The following is a 23,996-nucleotide window of genomic DNA, read 5'->3' as shown; positions in this document are numbered from 1 at the left end:
GGCAGAAACGCCTCAGAAATCTAAAAAATGCTGCAGCCCCCGAGTTTGCGTTTGTGGAAAAAACGAACCGCTCTGGTGTGCACCATCCCATTCACTTTCATTAGCCAAGCGGTTTTCCCCCTGCAAGCGTTTTTAAAAATGCTCCAAATCCGCTCTGGAGTGCACCAGCCCTACCTCAGCTACATTTTCCACTTAACTGAAGTTCCCCACCCCCCTTACTTCAGCTAGCCTATCCTCTTAACGTAACTCCATGCACCTTACTTAAAAAGGAACTGTAACCAAGTATTGAACTTCATCCCAATCAGTAGCCGATATTGCCTTTCCCACAAGAAATCTTTACCTTTTCTCAAATAGATCATCAAGGGGGTCTGTATGGCTGATATTGTGGTGAAACCCCCCCCCCACTGTGTGATGTCATGACTAGGGAGCTGACATCACACTGTGGGAGCCTTGTTGCATTGTGGGAAATAACAGTGGTTTCCAACTGCCAAAAAAGCAGCATCTCCTTCCCCAGACATCACCTGCCAGCAGTAAAGATGTCGCCATGTGATAGATGTCAGAATGTAAATCAGGAAGAGGAAAGATTTTACAATTGGCAAACATGTAAGAGATTGCGGAAAAGCCGCCGCGCGGACTGGCAGCGAGGCGGCTGATTCCGCGTCTGGCTCAGCGGTTTGCACGTGGCAGCGTGCGTCTGATGTGGTTGGGTCTGTTAGTGCACACAGATTGAGGAAGAGGCAGAGCCTTTATGACAAACGAGGAGGGATCAGCTGACCAGGTTGGTCAGCTGATCTCAGAGCGGGCGGCTATTGGTTGATCAGCACTGGGTGGCACCAGGGAGCGCCGCTCTATATATAGTTATTGCTGGTCAGTCTCAAGTAGTGTTGGGCGAACACCTGGATGTTCGGGTTCGGGCCGAACAGGCCGAACATGGGCCAGATGTTCGGCATGTTCTGCCCGAACGCTGAACTCAATGGAAGTCAATGGGACCCCCGAACATGCCCATTTTGGGGGCCCTATGGGGTCGCAGGCATAAGGGGGGAGCATGCCCCGATCGCGGGGGGGGGTCGGAAATTCCCCCCACCCCCTCCGCTAGCGCTCCCCCCTCTGCCCGCTTCCCCATAAAAAAAGTTTAAGGCAAGTTAAATAGTACTTGGTGGCTGGCCTGGCACTGGCAGTGGAGTGAGGAGGAGGAGGAGTCCGAGTAGCAGAGTGACGCGTTGAGGCCGGGCAGCGGGCGGTTCAGCGGTAGTACCCTTGTGGTACTTCCGCCCTTTCTCTGACCTCACGTCCTCTGCATACGAGGGTACGCGTCACGCGTACCCTCGTATGCGTCATCACGTAGAGGACGTGAGGTCAGAGAAAGGGCGGAAGTACCACAAGGGTACTACCGCTGAACCGCCCGCTGCCCGGCCTCAATGCGTCACTCTGCTACTCGGACTCCTCCTCCTCCTCACTCCACTGCCAGTGCCAGGCCAGTCACCAAGTACTATTTAACTTGCCTCAAACTTTTTTTATGGGGAAGCGGGCAGAGGGGGGAGCGCTAGCGGAGGGGGTGGGGGGAATTTCCGACCCCCCCCCCCCGCGATCGGGGCATGCTCCCCCTTATGCCTGCGACCCCATAGGGGGGCCGTATTGCGGCATGTTCGGGCGAACAGGGCCCTGTTCGGCCGAACAGGGGCCCTGTTAGGCCCTGTTCGGCGGCCATTCAGCAGTTCAGGGCAAACCCGAACTTAAAAGGCCGAACACCATCAGGTGTTCGGCCGAACTCGAACATCACCCGAACAGGGTGATGTTCTGCAGAACCCGAACAGTGGCGAACACTGTTCGCCCAACACTAGTCTCAAGTTGTCTGCCGTTGCGAACACTTACGTGAAAGCACTCAGACCGTAGTCAGATCCCACAGTGTGTTAGAACCAGGAGGACTTGGGAATTCACACTGAGCCAGATTACTTCTGTGTTACTATTGTGTTATACCTCAGACTAGTTCCAGGGTGTAGAGACCACGGACCTCACACCCAAGACTAGGGATACTGTGTTATCATTGTGTTATACTTCAGACTAGTTCCAGGGTGTTGAAGACCACGAACCTCACACCCAAGACTAGGGACACTGTGTTACCATTGTGTTATACTTCAGACTAGTTCCAGGGTGTAGAAACCACGGACCTCACACCCAAGACTAGGGATACAGAATTACCAGTGTGATATACTTCAGACTAGTTCCAGGGTGTTGAGACCATGGACCTCACACCCAAGACTAGGCATTGTTTGATATCTGTTATGACCTATTGCTTCCTGACTATCCTTCTGCTGTCTGATTCGGTACCTACGCATATCTGATTACCTGTTGCCAACCCTGCCTGTTCCTGGTTACCGAATCAGCCTTCTGTCTCTGTACTTTATCTGCCCGTGTGTTGCCGACCTAGCCTGCCTGACCTTGCGAGCTATTCCTCTCTATTGAGAGATTAGTCTCCAGTCCTGCTTGTGACACCCACCCTCTAGGTGTCACTTAGCTTCTGGGCCTTCCTGCTATTCAGCCTGGGACTCCACCCCTATTGAAAGTCTCAGGCTGTTGGAAGGTCTTCACACTTCCCAGAGGGAGGCAATTCTCATACTGCCAAGGACCACCTGCCCCTCGGGTGGTCCCACTCAAAGTCATTACTGTTGCACCAAACACTCACACTATAGAGGTGTCCAGAGGTTAGTCATATATCTGTATTATTGGTGATTCTGCAGATAATTAATAATCAGGTATATATCTGTGTTGTTGGTGATACTGCAGATCACCAATAATCAGATTCTCTCTGTGTGCTGACACCGATCGTTACAAAACACTGACTAAATCATTTGTACCTAATTATTGTAAAAAATAAGCACTTTTTTCATGATGCTATTTTCACTGGAGTTCCTCTTTAACAGTCCCCTAACCAGGCATATGTATTTACCGTATATTCCGGCTTATAAGACGACTTTTTGAACCCTGAAAATCTTCTGCAAAGTGGGGGGTCGTCTTATACGCCGGGTGTCAGGTGTGGGGTGTCAGTATTGTGCCAGGCAGAGCTTACCGGGTGCAGCAGCCTTGGCGGAAAGGTCCGCTCTTGTCCTGGGTCCTTCTATGTCCTCCACTGTCCCCCTGCATCATTCATGTCCGTGTCCGTGTTTGAACATTCAAAGCTACAATACAGTAGCATCTTGCGAGCAGCCGCTCGCGTGGGTAACAGGGCAGCTTCCTGATTCCCGGGTCACCTGACTGGTGATGTGCGTAGGAAGAGGAAGACACTGAATTGTGGAGCGCACATGTCACCAGTCAGGTGACCCGGAACCAGGAAGTTGCCCTGTTACCCACAAGGTGCTACTGTATTGTAGCTTTGAATGTTCAAACACGGACATGGACATGAATGATGCAGGAGGACAGTGGAGGACATAGAAGGACCCAGGACAAGAGCGGACCTTTCTGCCAAGGGTGCTGCACCCGGTAAGGTCTGTCTGGCACAAATACTGACACCCCACACCTGACACCCAGTTCTAAATGGCACAGCCTGAACTCTTTTCTCTCCCCTGGATGATTGCAGCACCCAATAATATGCAATGGGTGTATACAGGGTGGGCCAGGAGGACAGAGGAGGCATGTTGTGAAGAGGGGTAGTCTTATACGGCGAGTATATGCCAAACTCTTTCTTTTAACTGTAAAAGTTGTGGGGTCGTCCTATACGCCGGAATATACGGTAGTTCGTTTTTCTTAGAAAATGTGTGTTCCTCAGTTGTTGATATTTGCACCTTTACAATGTTTTAGTGATTCACCCAATGTGAGTACTTCCTATTCATGTACAAATCGAGTGCAAATAATCTTCTATTTTAAAACAGTGTTTCAAAGTGAAGTGGTTGAGATACAGTAGTTCAAATCAGTTGTAGGCAAATTTGTTCATATCTGTCTGAAATCTACTGCTACCCCTGAAATCGATTGACAATGTTTGTTTGCTTTTGAGGTAACAATGAATTGATGAGAATCATGAGCTATGTGTTATGACAAAAATCTAGTAGCATCACTACAGATGTCCTTACAAGGAATACCGAGATAAAAATAAACTAATGAGATAACCAATTGAAGCAACTACTTGCTGACTGCATCACGCCAATGGGCGTGGACGCGGCGGCAGCCTCAGGACCGCCTAACGTCGATCGGTGGAAGGTCCTTGGGGCGTGGTTTGCGGGAGATCGCACACGCTGATGTGCGCACATCCCCGCTCTAATGGCGGAGCTCCGCCTTCAGTCTCCCAGCGGCGATTGCTGTTAGGTGGTGAAACCGCAGTCTTTTATTGCTGTACAGCGCTGCGATCTAAGGCAGCTCTGTACTGGGGACAGCCGTACGACACGGCTGTCTCCCTGTGAGGCACCACCACCACTGATTGGCTGGTGGGGGGTGGGAGGGGGAGTAGAAAAAAAATACACACATTTATTCAAAAATAAAAAACATAAATATTTATAAAAAAAAAAAATAAACACTGGGGGAGCGATCACAGCCCACCAACAGAGAGCTATGTTGGTGGGGAGAAAAGGGGGGGGGGAATCATTTGTGTGCTGATTTGTGTGGCTTTGCAGCGAGGCCTTAAAGCTGCAGTGGCCCATTTACAGAAAAATGGCCTGGACTATAGGAAGGCTTAACACCGCGGTCCTCAAGTGGTTAAATCTACCTTTTTGATGTCTTATTCCCTCTGCTCAGTGACACGGTATTTGAAGTATGCCAGAGAAAAAAAAAATATTGAATATGAATTATTGATATATATATGAATTATTGGCCCATTTATCTCTTCCCTGCTCTTAAAACCATTCTCTGCAAGGGAAGGGGTTTATAGCTGTTATTCCTTAACAGTGAGGGTTAAGCTACAGTCCAACTAGGTTCTGACTGGAGAGAAACTTTCACTTGCAAACCTGAATGTTAACTCTTTCTGTCAGAGAAAGAAAAAAAAAAAGGAACAGAGCCTAGTTATTTATGCTTAGCACTGTACATGTACATGGTTATCTCATCAGTTTTTCACCTTGGTATTCCTTTAAATCATCATTTAAGGATCTGTCATGTCAGATCACTAAATTACAGACATGAATGACTGCTGTTGGTTGGCTCCTCCCACATGATATCCCACTTCTACCCCTCATAGAACACAACTGCTTGCTCAGCGGTATCCAAGCACCATATCTATGCAATGATCTTTCCTAAAACTAGGACCTGGGGGGAGGCGGGAGGATAAAGTCTCAATATGTAGACAAGATAAGGTAAAAAGACAGTGGGAGCCTAACATTATGGGGGGTGGAGAGGGGGATGGGGACAGTGTAAAGATTAAGGAGGTTGGTAAAACTTCAAGTAGCCCATTTCATGTAAGCAAAATTGGAAAATGTGGTGGTAAAATGGTAACGGAACCAACTAGGGGGAATGCGGTACTGGATCTGACCATTTCTAATAGACCAGATAATGTATCAAATGTGCAGGTTCAAGAACATTTGGGAAATAGTGATCCCAACATGATAACGTTTGATCTGGTGACTAATAGGCAACGGGGCAGCAGGACCACTAAAACTATGAATTTTAGAAAAGCAAAGTTCAATCAACTCAGGCAGGCACTAAGTTTGGTGAACTGGGATATTGAACTACAAAGGGAGGACACTGAAGGGAAATGGCGAGCTTTTAAACTTATTCTCAATCAATATTGTAGTATGTATATCCCATATGGAAACAAAATGTCTAGGAATAAAAAAAAAGGCCTCTATGGATGAATAGAAAGGTTAGAGATAAAATGAAGAGGAAAAAGAATGCCTATAAGGTCCTAAAACAGGAGGGGACAAAGGCTGCATTAAGCAATTATAAGGAGTGCAATAACAATTGTAAAAAAGAAATTAGGCTGGCAAAGATGGAAGCTGAAAATCAAATTGCTAGAGATATCAAATCTAACCCAAAAAAGGTTTTACAAGTGCATCAACTCTAAGAAAAGAAAGGTTGACTGTATTGGACTCCTAAAGGATGAGGGTGGGAACTCAATGGTGGATGGCCAAGGTAAGGCAGAGTTATTAAATGCTTTCTTTGCTTCTGTCTTCACAAAGGAAACAGCACTGTTGCAAATTACAGATGCAGAAGAGTCTCAATCTCCCAACTGTAATATTAAATACTTAACGCAGGAGAAGTGAAGGCAAGACTAAATAAATTAAAAATAGACAAGGCACCTGGCCCGGATGGCATACATCCTAGGGTCCTAAGGGAATTAAGTTCAGTTATAGATAAACCCCTTTATCTTATCTTTTGTGACTCTCTTTCAACTGGCAGAGTCCCAGTGGATTGGTGTACAGCCCACGTTTTCTCATTATTTAAGAAGGGCAAAAAATCAGATCCAGGAAATGATAGACCTGTAAGCTTAAAGAGAATCTGTATTGTTAAAATCGCACAAAAGTAAACATACCAGTGCGTAAGGGGACATCTCCTATTACCCTCTGTCACAATTTTGCCGCTCCCCGCCACATTAAAAGTGGTTAAAAACAGTTTTTAAAAGTTTGTTTATAAACAAACAAAATGGCCACCAAAACAGGAAGTAGGTTGATGTACAGTATGTCCACACATAGAAAATACATCCATACACAAGCAGGCTGTATACACCCTTCCTTTTGAATCTCAAGAGATCATTGTGTGTTTCTTTCCCCCTGCATCTCTCATGCACTGAAGTTTCAGGCTGCTCATTTTTCTCCTGCAAACAGCTTTGTCCTTGTCTGTAATTCTTCAGTATGTGAAAGTCCAGCCAGCTCAGAGGACGATTTATCCAGCTTGTAAAAGATAAGAGAGAAGCTGCCCTAATCTAAATAAAACACAGGCAGTGTGCATAGAGGGGCCTGGAAGGGGGAGTTCATAGCAGAACCACAACACTGAAGAACTTGGCAGCCTTCCAGACACAGGCGGACAAGTCTGACAGGGAAAAGATACATTGATTTATTACAGAGACTGTGATAGTAGAACGTGCTGCAGTAAGCCAGAACACATTAGAATAGCTTTTGGAACTTGTAGGATGATAAAAAACAGGATGCAATTTTTGTTACGGAGTCTCTTTAACATCAGTTGTATGCAAACTATTTGAGGGGTTACTAAGAGATACTATACATGACTTCATAGTAGAAAATAATCTTATTTCTCAGCATCAACATGGGTTTACTAAAGACAGGTCCTGTTTGACTAACATGCTCAGCTTTTATGTGAACGCTAATGTGGATATTGGGAATGCTGTAGATGTGATATACTTAGACTTTGCAAAGGCCTTCAACACTGTTCCCCACAAAAGTCTGGTGCAAAAGTTGAAGATGCAAGGACTGGGGAAGAGTCTGTGTGCATGGATAGGGAACTGGCTAATGGACAGAAAACAAACAGTTGTGGTTAATTGATCATACTCAAAATGGGAGACTGTTAGCAGTGGGGTCCCACAGGGGTCTGTACTGGGTCCAGTGCTCTTCAATTTATTTATTAATGACCTAGTATATGCAGTAGTGAGCAATGTTGCTATTTTTGCAGATGATACAAAATTGTGCAGAATCATCAACTCTCAGGAAGATAGTGACATATTGCAACAGGATCTGGATAGGATGGTTATATGGGCACATAAATGGCAGATGACATTCGATGTTGAAAAATGTAAAGTCATGCATTTTGGTCGTACCAATGGTCTAGCACCATACAAAATAAATGGGATACAGTTGGGGACATCAAACTTGGAGAAGGACTTAGGAGTACTCATCGACAACAAGTTAAATAATCGTACTCAATGCCAAGCCGCTGCAGCTAAAGCTAACACAATTTTGGGATGCATTAAAAGGGAAATAAAAACTCGAGATGCTTGCATAATATTGTCCCTGTTTAACTCTCTAGTAAGGCCACATCTGGAATACGGTATTCAGTTCTGGGCACCACATTACAAAAAAAAAATATTGCAGTTTAAGGCTGCTTACACACCAAGACGTTACAGGCGCACGTTAGTGCGCCTGTAACGCTCCCCCAACGCACAGCAATGTAACACAAGTGGGCTGTTCACACAGCCCACGTTGCGTTACATGTAACGTTGCACGTTCTGCGCAAAGTGCAGCATGCTACGGCGTTGGAGCGGCTATAGCCGCGTTAGACTGTTTGCACATGCGCAGTGGGGGGCGGAGAGGAGGCGGGGAGAGCCAGCTACAGTAGCCGCGCACATATTCACTGCACTGGCAGGCGCTGATTGGCCGGCGGGACCACGTGATGCGGAGTGTCTCGCTCCGCATCACGTGGTCCGCTGGCCAATCAGCGCCACTCTGGGAGACATTATAGGAATCGAGCCGCCTAACGCGGCTCACTCTACCGTCGGCTCTTGCAGCACCATACATTGTGTTAGGTGCAAGTTATGCGACCTTAACGTGGCACCTAATGCAACGTCTTGGTGTGCAAGAAGCCTTAGAGCAGGTGCAGAGACGAGCAACAAAATTGATACGTGGGATGGAAGGTCTCACTTACCAAGAAAGGTTAGATAAACTGGGTTTATTTAGTCTAGAGAAAAGACGCCTTAGAGGAGATCTAATTAACATGTATAAATACGTCAGAGGGCAATATAAAAGCTTGGCGGATGAGCTTTTTGTCCCTCTGCCTTCTCAAAGGACTAGAGGACATGATCTGCGCATGGAAGAAAAACGTTTTAGCCATTTATTTAGGCATTTAAAGGGGGCTTAGATGCTTTCCTTGTGTTGAAAGAAATCCATGGCTACAATTACTAGGTAATGCCCAATGATGTTGATCCAGGGATTTTTTCTGATTGCCATCTGGAGTCGGGAAGGAATTTTTTTCCCTTTTGGGGCTAATTGGACCATGCCTTGTAAGGGTTTTTTTTCCTTCCTCTGGATCAACAGGGATATGTGAGGGAGCAGGCTGGTGTTGTACTTTGTTCTCTGGTTGAACTCTATGGATGTATGTCTTTTTTCAACCAAAATAACTATGTAACTATGTAAAACAGTGATACGAAACAATCCCCAATGATCATTTTGGACAACAATTGCTGTTTTTTTTTTACAGGCATTTGACCCTTATTAATGAAAATCTAAAGCCAAATAAAAAAAATAAACTGTTTTAATTACCTGGGACTTCTTGCAGCCCCCTGGAGCCATCCTGTGCCCACCGCAAAGTTCGGAGACCCTCAGCAGCAGTGGCCTCCTCGCCACCAGTGATGCTTGAATGCCTCCAATCACGAGTAAATCCGGCCATGGCAGAATCGAAATCTGCATACGCCGTGATCGCATCCGGATTTGAATCGGAGCTCCGAATTTGACTCGGATTTTAGCCGTGATTACATGTAGAATGGATTTGACCCTTAATCATGCAACAATCAACACATTTGCATGGATTATAAAGATGATCAGTGGCTACAACTAAAAAAAAAATTCAATAAGACCTTATAGTTTTTGAGAAAATCGATTTTAAAGTTTCAAATTAAAAAAGTATTTGTGATTAAAAACCGCCAAAACCCGCCGACTTTAACGGTTAATATCAAAGCCCCTTTACATGATATGAACACCAACAGTGGGAAGTAACAAGGGATTTTTTTTTACAAAAAAAACGTATCGTTTTTGAGAAAATCGAAAAAAAAAAGATTCACAGAAGTTTCAAAGGAAAAAAGTATACGTGTAAATGTGGTAACTACATTAACTGTCATTTATCGCATTTAAATGTATGCTATTTTCTTTTGACACTTTAAAAAACGATTTTCTCAAAAACTATAAGGTCTTTTTGAAAAAAAAAAATGTTCCCCTTGTTCTCACTGTTCTACTTAACATATCCTGCAAATTTGGTGTTTATATCATGTAAGGTGGCTTTGCAATTAACCGCTAAATCAGCAGGTTTTCACGTAATAATCACGGCTGTGACCACGAGACGGATTTGGACCACAATCACGGGTGCATTCGGAACTGAATCCGTGATCGAGAGGCAATCGATCTCGTGATTCGGAATCCGACCTCGTGATCAGGTAGAACACAGGTAACCCATGATCACAAGGCCGTGGAGAGCATCACTACTCGCCACATCCCTATTGCTGGCAGCGTTTTGTGCATGCACAGTATGCAAAAATTGGTGCTACGTATGCGCAGAGCGCTCCCGGTAGTGAGAGCGAGATCAGGGTGCACACAGTAGCCTCTGACTGGCGATGACCAGCCAGCTTTCAGGGAGTTGCCGCTGCTCGCTGGAGAATCGTGGAAGGATGGTGCAGGCACAGGATGACTCCAGGGGGCTGAAAGAAGCCACAGGTCAGTTAAATTGATTTTTTATATTTAGCTTTAGTAACCCTTTAAGTCCAGTAGTTAAAATAATAATAATAATAATAATTCTTGTTTCATCTCATCAGCTCTCAAAACAATATGGCCCCATATTCAGCCTCCGAATGGGCAGCGTGAAAATGGTGGTCTTGTCTGGGTACGACACCGTCAAGAGTGCTCTTGTTGATCATGCTGATGAATTCGCTGAAAGACCCCATATACCGATGTTTGAGGACATTAACCAAGGTTATGGTATGTCAAGGACCTCTTTATGTTTTAGCAATATTTATATTCAGCAATGATATACTATTATAGCGAAAAGGTTTACATGAGAGTATAGCAGAGTGGCCTGGTGAGTGGTGAGTTGGGCACCAGACAGTGCCAATAGTAAAAAATATTGATGATCTTACCAATATTTTCCAAGTGACTTATCTGGTATCCATTCTTACAATAACCCCCCCCCTCCAAATGCCTAACAATAACCTCTTTCCTAATGCCTAACACTAACCCCCCCCCCCCCCCTAATGCCTAACACTACCCCCCCTCCTAATGCCTAACACTAACCCCCCTCCTTATGCCTAACACTACCCCCCCTCCTAATGCCTAACACTAACCCCCCTCCTAATGCCAACACTAACCTCCTCCTAATGCCTAATCCTAACCTCCTCCTAATGCCTAACACTAACCCCCCTCCTAATGCCTAACACTAACCCCCCTCCTAATGCCTAACACTAACCCCCCTTCTAATGCCTAACACTAACCCCCCTCCTAATGCCTAACACTAACCCCCCTCCTAATGCCTAACACTAACCTCCTCCTAATGCCTAACAATAACCTCCCTCCTAATGCCTAACAATAACCTCCCTCCTAATGCCTAACACTAACATCCTCCTTATGCCTAATCCTAACCTCCCTCCTAATGCCTGACACTAACCCCCCTCCTAATGCCTAACACTAACCCCCCTCCCAATGCCTAACACTAACCCCCCTCCCAATGCCTAACACTAACCCCCCTCTTAATGCCTAATCCTAACCTCCCTCCTAATGCCTAACACTAACCTCCTCCTAATACCTAATCCTAACCTCCCTCCTAATGCCTAACACTAACCCCCCTCCTAATGCCTAACACTAACCCCCCTCTTAATGCCTAATCCTAACCCCCCTCTTAATGCCTAATCCTAACCTCCCTCCTAATGCCTAACACTAACCTCCTCCTAATACCTAATCCTAACCTCCCTCCTAATGCCTAACACTAATCTCCCTCCTAATGCCTAACACTAATCTCCCTCCTAATGCCTAACACTAACCCCCCTCCTAATGCCTAACACTACCCCCCTCCTAATGCCTAACACTAACCTGCCTCCTAATGCCTAACACTAACCTGCCTCCTAATGACTAATCCTAACCTCCCTCCTAATGCCTAACACTACCCCCCCTCCTAATGCCTAACACTAACCTGCCTCCTAATGCCTAACACTAACCTGCCTCCTAATGACTAATCCTAACCTCCCTCCTAATGCCTAATCCTAACCTCCCTCCTAATGCCCAACACTAACCTCCCTCCTAATGCCTGACACTAACCTCCTCCTAATACCTAACACTAACCTCCCTCCTAATGCCTAATGCTAACCTCCTTCCTAATGCCTGACACTAACCCCCCCCCCCCTCCTAATGCCTAACACTAACATCCTCCTAATGCCTAATCCTAACCTCCCTCCTAATGCCTAACATAAACCTCCCTCCTAATGCCTAACACTAGCCCCCTCCTAATGCCTAACACTAACCCCCTCCTAATGCCTAACACTAACCTCCCTCCTAATGCCTAACACTACCCCTCCCTCCTAATGCCTAACACTAATCTCCTCCTAATGCCTAATCCTAACCTCCCTTCTAATGCCTAACATTAACCTCCCTCCTAATGCCTAACACTAACCCCCCTCCTAATGCCTAACACTAATGCTCCTCCTAATGCCTAAAGGTGGCCACACACGATACAATAAAATGATCCGATTTTACTGTAATTCGATAAAAACGATCAGATCTTCCGAAAAAATCGAAAGCTTTTTTTTCATTCGACTGAAAAATCCGATCTGATTTCTCGTTTTCTTCGATTTGTATCGATCCGGAATGCCAGATATTTTTCTTCAATCTTTCTAAAAATTGTATGGTGTTGTAACGATTGTGGGATATCTCCGTGTTCAGCGCACAAAGATGTGCACTGACACTGCGGAGGTCCTCCACAAGCGTGTCAAGATACTAGAACCCAGCTTTTGGTGCAAGCACCAGTAGAGGGAAATTCCTGTCGGCAGAGGGCGCTGGGGAGCGCAGAGGAACCAATCCCCTGCACCTCCACAAATGCCAGACAGGAATTGCACGAAGCGCAGAACGCAATCGCAAGAGAAGCGATTGCGAATGAGAACGAGCAAAGGGACAGGTTGTATGTGTGTGCGCCAATCTAGTCGCCACCCCGCGACCGCGCACACACAACAGCAGGTGCGAAACAGAAACGCAACCGCCAAGAACGGCGATTGCCAGAAGTGACACAAGGCAGATCAGAACAGAATACGAGGATAGCAAAGGCACAGCAAATCATACAATGAGAAGATATGGAAAATAATAAACGCTAGCTAACCGCGAACACCGCACTCATTCGCAACAGTGCACGCGGTTATGCGCGGTCTCCACGTGATAAGCACAATAGAGACAAGCACGCCTAACTAACCATCAACAGACAAACACGAAACAAAGAACGTGAAAGCTTGCTTAACGGTTACCTCATCGAGCCTACAGCAAGCGCCCGTATCAGACAAGACAGACAAACGAGAAACAGGAACTAGGCAGAAAGGATCCACCGCTCTTCCGCCAGAGCAAGTGTGATCCAAGCAGGAACACAGATCAGAAAGATCCACAGCCGCTAACGCTAGCAGCTAGTGCGATCTAAACAAGACAGATCAGATAAAGTAGCTGGTAGCAACCGCTGCTCCAGCTTATACTCCAGGAACTAGATCAGAAGGATCCACAGCCGCTACCGCTAGAGGCTAGTGCGATCCAAACAAGACAGAGCGATTCGCTATCAACCGCCGCTGGTGACAGCGCAATCGCGACAGAGAAGACAGGACAGAATAGGCAGTACAAATTATACACAAATTGACTGCACTAACTAGGAATGCAAGGAGCACTCCCCAAGAATTAACTATACTAAGATAGCAGTGGCTGACACTCCAGGTGAGTCCAGCAGGATCAAACCTCTATGAGCAGCGAAGCATTGTGGGACACACATAGTACTTATAGTACACGCCTCCAATGAATGTGGCCAGGCAATTTGCATGACAACGTATGCAAATTCCTCAGCAAGCACAAGCTGCAAAACTGACAGAAGGTCTTCTTTCCAGAGTCCTGCAGCATGCAGACCTGAATAATGATCAAAAGGCTGCCGAGCGGATCGTTACAGTACCCCCCCCCCTCTAGGGACGAATTCCAGACGTCTTTCAAAACTGGCGTTACCAAAAAACTCTAACTGAAGACTCATGAAGGTCGGGGCAGCCCGACAAGGTCCAATTCCAGAGTCAGTCCACCCGAAACCGACCTCATCGGAAACAGAAGCCACCGAAACATGTCCATCAATACTACCAGTCTTAGCGTAACACCCATCAGGACTGTGGATACCAGAGAAAAAGCCATCGACACCCTCCAGACAATACCCACCACCTTCCAAGGAGCGTCCGAAAATACCAAACCTGCCACAATACCTGTTCAAAGTGTCCCTTACAACACAAAAGCCACCGTTGATCTTATCCAGGGGACCAAGCAAAATCTCTCCCGGAATCTCCCAGAACCTTTTGAAGCTCCACAGAGATCCCAAGAGGGCAGAACAATCACCAGGCTCACATGGAGAATTACCAAGAACCCCCATGGAACCAATGACAATTCCGGATTCAAAATTACGAGGACACCCATCAAGATCAAGACTTTCAGGGACCACTTCTGGGCATGCAAGCAGGCAGGCTAAATCAGAGCATGTCTCCACCGAGGAAGCATCTGAGTACGCTGGTAACCGAGGCACACTTGGGCTTTCTGGGTCACAGAGCACACTGGGGTACACCAGCACAGGAGAAACCTCAGTACATGTCGGGGAACTGCCAACCTCAGAGTCCGGCACGACAAGACCAAAACCAGTACCGGACAGAGAATCATCATGAGTGGAGGTCACAGGCACTGGACTTTCACAAGAAGACTCGGATACAAATTCAGAAATTTCTGTGACAATAATATCATCATTGACTACATATGAGTGAAGCTCCATCAGAGCTGAAAAGGTAGCCAGCAAGGCAGCAATGCCTACGGAAGAGGGTAACACCTCAGAAGGACTTGTGGGGAAGGAGACATCTCCTACAAGTTCTGCACCCTTTGGGAGGAACTCGGAGACCTCCAGAACATCAAACAAGACCTCAGGAACATCATTTTTCAAGTTTTCTCGGAAGGATTCTGAACTATCCATGTTACAGGGCAAAACTGGAACTTTATTTTGTGGACAGGGCAGATGTCCCAGGAATGGTTCCACCATAACCTGAGACTGGATCTCATCATCATGAGGGGAATGTACAGGTATATTTACTGGAACACACACTGACTCCCTAACTTCATTCTCACTGTACCCAGAATTCTGTGTGGCAGTCAAACTAGCTTGTAACTCCAAAACTGCAGAAAAACAGGTGAGTATAGTGGCAATACCTAGACGAGCCTCTAGGGACACTGCAGGAGACTCTAAACAAGGCCATCTTAACTCATCCAGAGTACAGGGTGCAGAATCAGCACTTTCCTCAGAACAAGAAAGGGACTCACAAATGTCAGTGTGATTGGACATCATATTGTTATTCATGGTACAGGGCAGGCTCAGAGAAACTTTCTCTGGACCCAGCAAAGATGTTTCAGAGTCAGATTCGCAAAACCGAAGCGCTGTCTCACTCTTAGATTCGGCTAACAATGTCAAATCCGAGGAGCCAGAACGCAAAACCTGCGAATCCAAGATCGCTTTAGGTTGTGAAACTGACGCTTCCATAGCGCAAATCTCCGCGATCTGCGGAGCAGACTGCAAGGCATCTAGGACTGAAACACTGGAGCAACTGTCCCCAGGCAACGAGCCCTTACAGGTGTGAACAGGGTGAGACAGAGACTCATCTGCAGAAGAAATAGCGACATCAACAGAATAAACTTTATTAGGCATATTAATTTCACTTTTGATGCTGCATAGTTTAGGAATTTTTCCCATAGCAGGATCATAGATGGAAGATCTTAAAGATCTGTTCTTAGATGACAAGGGATCCCACATATCTTTGAGAAAACTGGCACATTCATGTTGATCACAATCTGCAGGAACATCTGAGAAACAGGCATTACATCGCATAGATTCAAACTTCACGCAATCAGGAGAGAATCTTTCAAGATTCGCACAGGAATCAACCACAGTAGTGCACCCATTCATGTCAGGTCGCACAATATCTAGACTCACATGCTTTACCCCAGAAAGGCAGGAACAATCATCCGATAACGATGTCTCTTTATTGAAGTCAATTGATTGGTGTGTGTGCAATTCATCCAAAATCGTCTGCCACACATAAGTCACCGGATTCACAAAACATTCGTCACACTCATCAGAGTCAATCAAAGCGTACACCGAATCAAGACAAGCATAAAGAATCTCTGCGCTTTTTGCGATGTAAAAATCGCAAAACGCCTTCCAATCAATCTCGAACTCCTCAGTTAATGCTCCAATATCCCATGGAGCAAATGGGGGTTCAAACAACTCGGTTTCCAAGAAACCCTCATAAGGGTTGGGGTCAGGAACATGCAAAGACTTTCTTACTCCTTTAATATAGAAAATAATTCTGCCTATCAAAGGATCTACAAATGCCCTTTCTTGGGGTAATGAAACCTGAGACTGAGAAATTTCAGACTTTACAGAAACAATTTTTTTATTTGTAGTTGCTATGGGCAACGGATTTTTCAGCTGAGAAGTCTTCCTTTTTTTCCTGCTTTTAGTCCTTGCTGCTTTAGGTGGCTGCTGTTTAGACACAGGGGAATAGTTACTGCATTCATTTTCAAACTGAATGGTTTTGCATGAAGTAGGTAGAGCAGCTGACTCATTAGCAACTACACACTCATACAGGGCAGGTGGCAAGCAAGGCAACTCAAACCAGTAGGAGAATGTAAATGTAAGAAACTGATATAGATTATCATTCCAAGAATTGTCTTGCAAGATTTCATGAGCCCATACAAACAGATCGTCTTTCAAAAGCACATAAGCTAATTGGAGAGCAGACGTGGACGGATCAGTAATTTGAAAAGTAGGATTCAGACAAAATTTTACGCATTCAGAGAGAAAATCCTCTTTCATCTCTGAATTTAATATTTTGAAACTCTTAAAGACACAGGAACCATACTCAGCAAAATCGTACAAATCAGAAATTCCCTCTACACTGGGGTTTTGGGTTGGGCTGCTCATAATGTAACGATTGTGGGATATCTCCGTGTTCAGCGCACAAAGATGTGCGCTGACACTGCGGAGGTCCTCCACAAGCGTGTCAAGATACTAGAACCCAGCTTTTGGTGCAAGCACCAGTAGAGGGAAATTCCTGTCGGCAGAGGGCGCTGGGGAGCGCAGAGGAACCAATCCCCTGCACCTCCACAAATGCCAGACAGGAATTGCACGAAGCGCAGAACGCAATCGCAAGAGAAGCGATTGCGAATGAGAACGAGCAAAGGGACAGGTTGTATGTGTGTGCGCCAATCTAGTCGCCACCCCGCGACCGCGCACACACAACAGCAGGTGCGAAACAGAAACGCAACCGCCAAGAACGGCGATTGCCAGAAGTGACACAAGGCAGATCAGAACAGAATACGAGGATAGCAAAGGCACAGCAAATCATACAATGAGAAGATACGGAAAATAATAAACGCTAGCTAACCGCGAACACCGCACTCATTCGCAACAGTGCACGCGGTTATGCGCGGTCTCCACGTGATAAGCACAATAGAGACAAGCACGCCTAACTAACCATCAACAGACAAACACGAAACCAAGAAGGTGAACGCTTGCTTAACGGTTACCTCATCGAGCCTACAGCAAGCGCCCGTATCAGACAAGACAGACAAACGAGAAACAGGAACTAGGCAGAAAGGATCCACCGCTCTTCCGCCAGAGCAAGTGTGATCCAAGCAGGAACACAGATCAGAAAGATCCACAGCCGCTAACGCTAGCGGCTAGTGCGATCTAAACAAGACAGATCAGATGAGGTAGCTGGTAGCAACCGCTGCTCCAGCTTACACTCCAGGAACTAGATCAGAAGGATCCACAGCTGCTACCGCTAGAGGCTAGTGCGATCCAAACAAGACAGAGCGATTCGCTATCAACCGCCGCTGGTGACAGCGCAATCGCGACAGACAAGACAGGACAGAATAGGCAGTACAAACTATACACAAACTGACTGCACTAACTAGGAATGCAAGGAGCACTCCCCAAGTATTAACTATACTAAGATAGCAGTGGCTGACACTCCAGGTGAGTCCAGCAGGAACAAACCTCTATGAGCAGCGAAGCATTGTGGGACACACATAGTAATTATAGTACACGCCTCCAATGAATGTGGCCAGGCAATTTGCATGACAACGTATGCAAATTCCTCAGCAAGCACAAGCGGCAAAACTGACAGAAGGTCTTCTTTCCAGAGTCCTGCAGCATGCAGACCTGAATAATGATCAAAAGGCTGCCTGCCTGCGCAGGCAGCTGAGCGGATCGTTACAGGTGTGTGTTTTTGCCAATTTATTAATATAAACACCCTAGCAATTTTGTCAGAGTATCCAATCATTTTTATCATAATTGGGGAAAAATATAACATAGGTGTGTGGTACATTGGTCATATTTTTGAAATGCTACAATCAGTCAGAAAAATTGATTGCAATTCTTAAATTGAACAGATATTTAAAAAATATTATGGTGTGTGGCCACCTTAACACTAACCTCCTCCTAATGCCTAATCCTAACCTCCCTCCTAATGCCTAACACTAACCTCCCTCCTAATGCCTAACACTAACCTCCCTCCTAATGCCTAACACTAACCTCCCTCCTAATGCCTAACACTAACCTCCCTTCTAATGCCTAACACTAACCTCCCTCCTAATGCCTAACACTAACCTGCCTCCTAATGACTAACACTATTCTCCTCTCATAATGCCTAACACTACCCCCCCCTCCTAATGCCTAACACTAACCTGCCTCCTAATGCCTAACACTAACCTGCCTCCTAATGACTAACACTATTCTCCTCTCCTAATGCCTAACACTAACCTCCCCCTCCCAATGCCTAATGCTAACCTACCCTCCTAATGCCTAACACTAACCTCCCTCCTAATGCCTAACACTAACCTCCCTCCTAATGCCTGGGCAGCCTAACACTAACCTCCCTACTAATGCCTAACTCTACTCTCCCCTTCTAATGCCTAACACTAACCCCCCTCCTAATGCCTAATACCAATCCCCTTCTAATGCCTAACACTAACCTCCCTCCTAATGCTTAACACTAACCTCCCTCCTAATGCCCAACACTAACCCCCCTCCTAATGCCTAACACTATTCTCCTCTCCTAATGCCTAACACTAACCTCCCCCTCCTAATGCCTAATGCTAACCTACCCTCCTAATGCTTAACACTAACCTCCCCTCCTAATGCCTAATGCTATCCTCTCTCCTAATGCCTAACATTAACCTCTTTCAAAAAGACTTTATAGTTTAAAAAAAAAAAAGTTTCATAAAAAAAAATAAAACAATACATTTAAATGTAGTAAATGATAGATAATGTAGCAAACCTAACGGTAGTGTAAATTTACATATATCAAAATAAAAAGCAATGAATTTCATCACTGTGTTTCCAGGGGATCCATACGCAGTGCGTACGGACCCCCTGGAAACCCCTCCGAAGTTGCCATGCTTTGGCCAGGGATCACTATACAGCCGCAATATGGCTGTATAAAAATCCCTGCCAACTTAACCAGTTTTTTGAAACTTTTTTTTTAATGTTCAGAGTGTGTAAAATAATAATAAAAAAACAACGTGGGGACCCCCATCCCGAGTTTCTTTAACCCCTTGTCCCCATGCAGGCTGGGATAGCCAGAATGCGGTGCCCCGGCTGAGTGGGGCTTTGCACCCTGAGCTATACCAGCGCACATGGTCCATGGTATGGGGGGGGGGGGGCTCCGGGGGAGAGGGGTGGCCCAATGCCACACACTGCCGCTCACCTCCGCACAGCTCTGCTATACTAAGTATAGCAGAGCTGTATCTCCCTCCACGGCCCCAAAATTCAAATGATTTATACAATTTTTGGGAAAATCTTTACTGAAATGTGCTCATTAGGACGAAAGCCTGTTGACATTTCCAAATCCTAATATACAACAATGTAACATATATTGGAAGAACATAACAGTGACCTCTTGGAAGTGTGGGAAGTTTTGGCTTGGCCACATTGCCTTGTTCAAAAAACTTAGAGCAATCTTAACTGACACAACAATATGATGACATTGGACAAGTTCTGGAGACCACTCATACAAAAGTATCTAACTAACACGTTCATTTTTTGTACTGGTTCCACAATCTCATTGGGTATAGACAACAGAATACCTACCCACATACTTTGCTTGCTTGTTTGGTTACCAAAATGCATCGTGAGTGACCTTGGTTGTTGGTGGTAAGAAAATTGAAGTAGGACCTCCCAACTTGTCCATTTGACTATTAGACAATAGGCTTTGAAGGTAAGGTAAGATTTATACAAGGCCATCACTTACCTGCAGCATGAGTATATTCTCCATTCTCTTATAGGTGTTCCCTTCAGCCATGGAGACAACTGGAAAGCTATGAGAAGGTTCACTCTCACCAAACTGAGGGACTTCGGCATGGGAAAGAGGACCATAGAAGCTCGCATCATTGAGGAGTGTGGATTTTTAACAAAGTTAATTGAGTCATTAGAAGGTATATTACTAAAGGAAATGTATAATGGTATTTTCTTGGTTTTAGAAGGTTACTTCTTGATTTAGATCATTGTTCCTTTTATCTAAAAATGTTGTTTTGCAATTCATAATGATACAACTATTGTTGATGCGGTTAGGTTATTAAAATTCAGAACCTCATTCTGAATTCTTCAAATCAGGACCTGCCAGCAGACAGAGACAGGTGGTGCCGACTCACCCTTTTTGCTGCCTCTGGTCGCAGCACTCCACATTGTGTTCCAGCTCTCTGATACTTCCTCCTTCACCGTCAGAGGGAGGAAGTATTGGAGCAATGTGAAACATGATGTGTAGCGCAGTGGTCAGGCAGCAACAACGGTAAGTTACCACCCCTCGCCGCTGTCTGCCTGCAGGTCCTGATTGGAAGAATTTTGGCGTCAGGTTCTCTTTACCACCTAGCCCAATGGTCCTATGACACCCCATTCAAGGTGTCGGAGTGTTCAATTTATCACCATCCTTACCTACACACAGCAACCTTTTTACTGCAGACAGTCCCCCGAGACAAATGTCTCGAGTTACAACAAGTGGGGCTTGCACTCTTTTGCAGGTAGGCACTAGTCTGTTTTTAAGTAGCGCTGCTCATTTCCTTGCTATGTACTAATGTAATTCGTTTCTGGTCAGCTGCTCCCACTTAACAGCCATGCTTTTGGTGTATATGCAGAGCTTCTGTTTGGGCTCAAGGTGCGTTTGTAGTTCCTGGGGGGGCTCAGCGCATCTCTGATGTTTCGCTGATCCACCTTTTGTTTCGCTGATCCACGGCCTGGTGTTTCGCTGATCCACCTTTTGCGCAACCTTTTTACTGCAGACAGTCCCCCGAGACAAATGTCTCAAGTTACAACATTACATACATTCAAACTTGTCTTTATGTACAAAAATGTACCGCACTGTTGTTTCTTATTACATATTTTTGTTGTTAAAAGCACATTGAAAACAACAAAAATACATTAATTATACGGGGTCCGTTAAAAATGGCGCCAGTTATCGTAGTTAAAAAACGGCGCCCCTATCGCTAGTTATTTTTCGTTTTTGACAGCTAAAAAATGGCGCCGGCTTTGAAAACGATATTTATCGTTTATATTTATATTTGTATTGCTCCCAAATGATATTTATCGTTTTAACCCTTGCTTTGCTGCCGTTTGGAAAATATCTGCCCGCCGGCTTTAATGTTTAATAGCAAAGCCCCCTTAAAAGCTACAAACACCAAATTTGCAGGGAATGTTAAGAAGAAAATTGTGAACAAGAGGAAAAATTTTTTTTTCAGAAAGACCTTATAGTTTTTGAGAAAATCGATTTTGAATATTCTTCTTCTGACCGTGGGAAAATTAAACGCCCGCCGACTTTAGCGGTTAATAGCAAAGCCCCTTTAAATGCCAGAAACACCAAATGTGTAGGGAATGTTAAGAAGAATAGTGGGAACACGAAGAAAAAATATTGTTCAAAAAGACCTTATAGTTTTTGAGAAAATCGAGTTTAAATCTTCAAAGAGGAAATGTATCTATTTAAATCGCGTACTGACATTTCTATGGAAACTTTTTCCGCCGACTTTAGCAGTTAATAGCAAAGTCCCCTTAAATCCTAGCAACACCAAATTTGCAGGATATGTTAAAAAGATACTGGGAAACAATATTTAAAAAACAAATTGAAATTTTTGAATTTTTTTTTTATTTAAAATTTGTGGGTTATGTTCAGAGTGTGGGAAATGTTTTGAAAAAAATGACGTGGGGTCCCCCCTCCTGAGCCTCTGTAACCCCTTGTCTCCCATGCAGGCTGGGATAGCCAGAATGCGGAGCCCCGGCCGACTGGGGCTTCGCACCCTGAGCTATACCAGCCCGCATGGTCCATGGTATGGGGGGGGCTTTGAGGGGGAGGGGCGGCCAAGCCTTCCCCTCCCCCCCGGAGCCCTTGTCCAATCCATGGACAAGGGGCTCTTCCCCACCTCCGGTGCCCCAGGAGGAGGTGGGGGCGACGACTCCCTGGGGGGGGGGGGTTCATGGTGGCATCTGGGAGTCCCCTTTAAGAAGGGGACCCCCAGATGCCCACCCCCCTCCCAGGAGAAATGAGTATAGAGGTACAAAGTGCCCCTTACCCATTTCCACAAAGGGTTAAATGAAATAAAAACACAACCACGAGAAAAGTCCTTTAATGTTCTAAATTAACCAGAAATACTTACCTGTACCGGAGGTGGGGAAGAGCCCCTTGTCCATGGATTAGACAAGGGCTCCGGGGGGGAGGGGAAGGCTTGGCCGCCCCTCCCCCCCGAAGCCCCCCCATACCATGGACCATGCGGGCTGGTATAGCTCAGGGTGCGAAGCCCCAGTCGGCCGGGGCTTCTGAAAATTTTTTTCCCCTCTTGTTCACAATTTTCTTCTTAACATTCCCTGCAAATTTGGTGTTTGTAGCTTTTAAGGGGGCTTTGCTATTAAACATTAAAGCCGGCGGGCAGATATTTTCCAAACGGCAGCAAAGCAAGGGTTAAAACGATAAATATCGTTCAGGCACGAAAAAAAAAAAATTAAACGATAAATTTCGTTCAAAAGGTCTGCACTATTTTAACCTTTAAAACGATAAATATCGTTTTAAACATATATCGGGCAGAAGGGGGCGCCATTTTTTTGCCGGCGCCATTTTTAACTAGACGCAATTATACTGTATGTCCAAAACCAGAGTTTTCCAGAAGTAAATCATTTATCCACGTTTCACTATATATATAACACATAAGGTGACCAAATAGGTTCCATTTAAAAAGGATGGCACAGACAGTCAAAAATGACCAAATAATATTCTCCAACTCCAAGATTGCCATACATACTGCCTTAAAACATGGATATTTTGTGTTGAGATGATCAGAAAAGCTGCATTTTCTCTTTTTGGTTTTAAAATTTTCTGTTTCTTTTGATTTTACATTTTGTACAAAACAAAATAAAAAACAAATAAATAATTTTTAAGGCAGGGAAAACACTTGCTGGAATCGTGCACGTTTTTGCGTGGATGGCAAAATATGCACCGCTGCACTGGTCATTGAAATCAATGGCCCTGCTCAGGAAACGTACATCAATAGCCTTTTTTGGCATTTTGCATTCACGTTTTTTCTCAGATTTTTAACTGCACTGCGCTTTGCTTTGTTTCGCACAACGTGCGTGTTCCTAATCACGATGTATTCCTTTGCATCTGCAAAATGTTGAAAATTCATGTGCCGGAAACCTGATTGCTAACACAGATGCAATATGAGGGGAACCCAGGAATTGCAGGTAAGAACCCCTGCCTGAGTGTTTCCTGCCTTAAACAATCAACCGCTAACCTCTGCCCTTTGCACTGTCAGTCGTAACTAGAATATAAACAGTGTTGCTATGCCAACCACTCTTCCTTCTGCCCAGAGCCAGATCATTCACAAGGCACCTTAAAGGGACTCCGAGCTCTGAAAAAAAAGGAAAGTTGTACTCACCAAGGGGCTTTTTCCAGCCCAGTGCTGGTCGGGAGGTCCCACGCCGGCGTCCTGGCTCCTCTCCTTCTCCCCGCTCCGGAATGGCTGGCAGGCCGCAGCCCGGGCGACACTCTCCCGAGTGTCGGGCTGCTTCTTCCGATTACGTCACATGCCGGCCGCCTCGCGTCATCACGGTGGCCGGCGTGAAAGTACTGCGCATGCGCG

General features: G+C 45.4%; 1 protein-coding gene across 1 annotated transcript in view; it reads left to right on the top strand.

Annotated features, from left to right (window-relative positions):
* The window catches only part of LOC137504637 (cytochrome P450 2K6-like), a 63,956-nt gene that overhangs the window by 3,654 nt on the left and 36,306 nt on the right, over positions 1-23,996 (top strand). The window contains exons 2-3 of the mRNA XM_068233218.1: positions 10,388-10,550; positions 20,166-20,315. Of these exons, the coding sequence (XP_068089319.1) occupies positions 10,388-10,550; positions 20,166-20,315 (313 nt within the window). The remainder of the gene's footprint in view (positions 1-10,387; positions 10,551-20,165; positions 20,316-23,996) is intronic.

This window comes from Hyperolius riggenbachi, chromosome 4 (assembly GCF_040937935.1).
Source record: "Hyperolius riggenbachi isolate aHypRig1 chromosome 4, aHypRig1.pri, whole genome shotgun sequence".
Lineage (NCBI taxonomy): Eukaryota > Metazoa > Chordata > Amphibia > Anura > Hyperoliidae > Hyperolius > Hyperolius riggenbachi.
The sequence above is the reverse complement of the archived record's forward strand: the minus strand, read 5'-3'. Positions and strand labels throughout refer to the sequence as shown.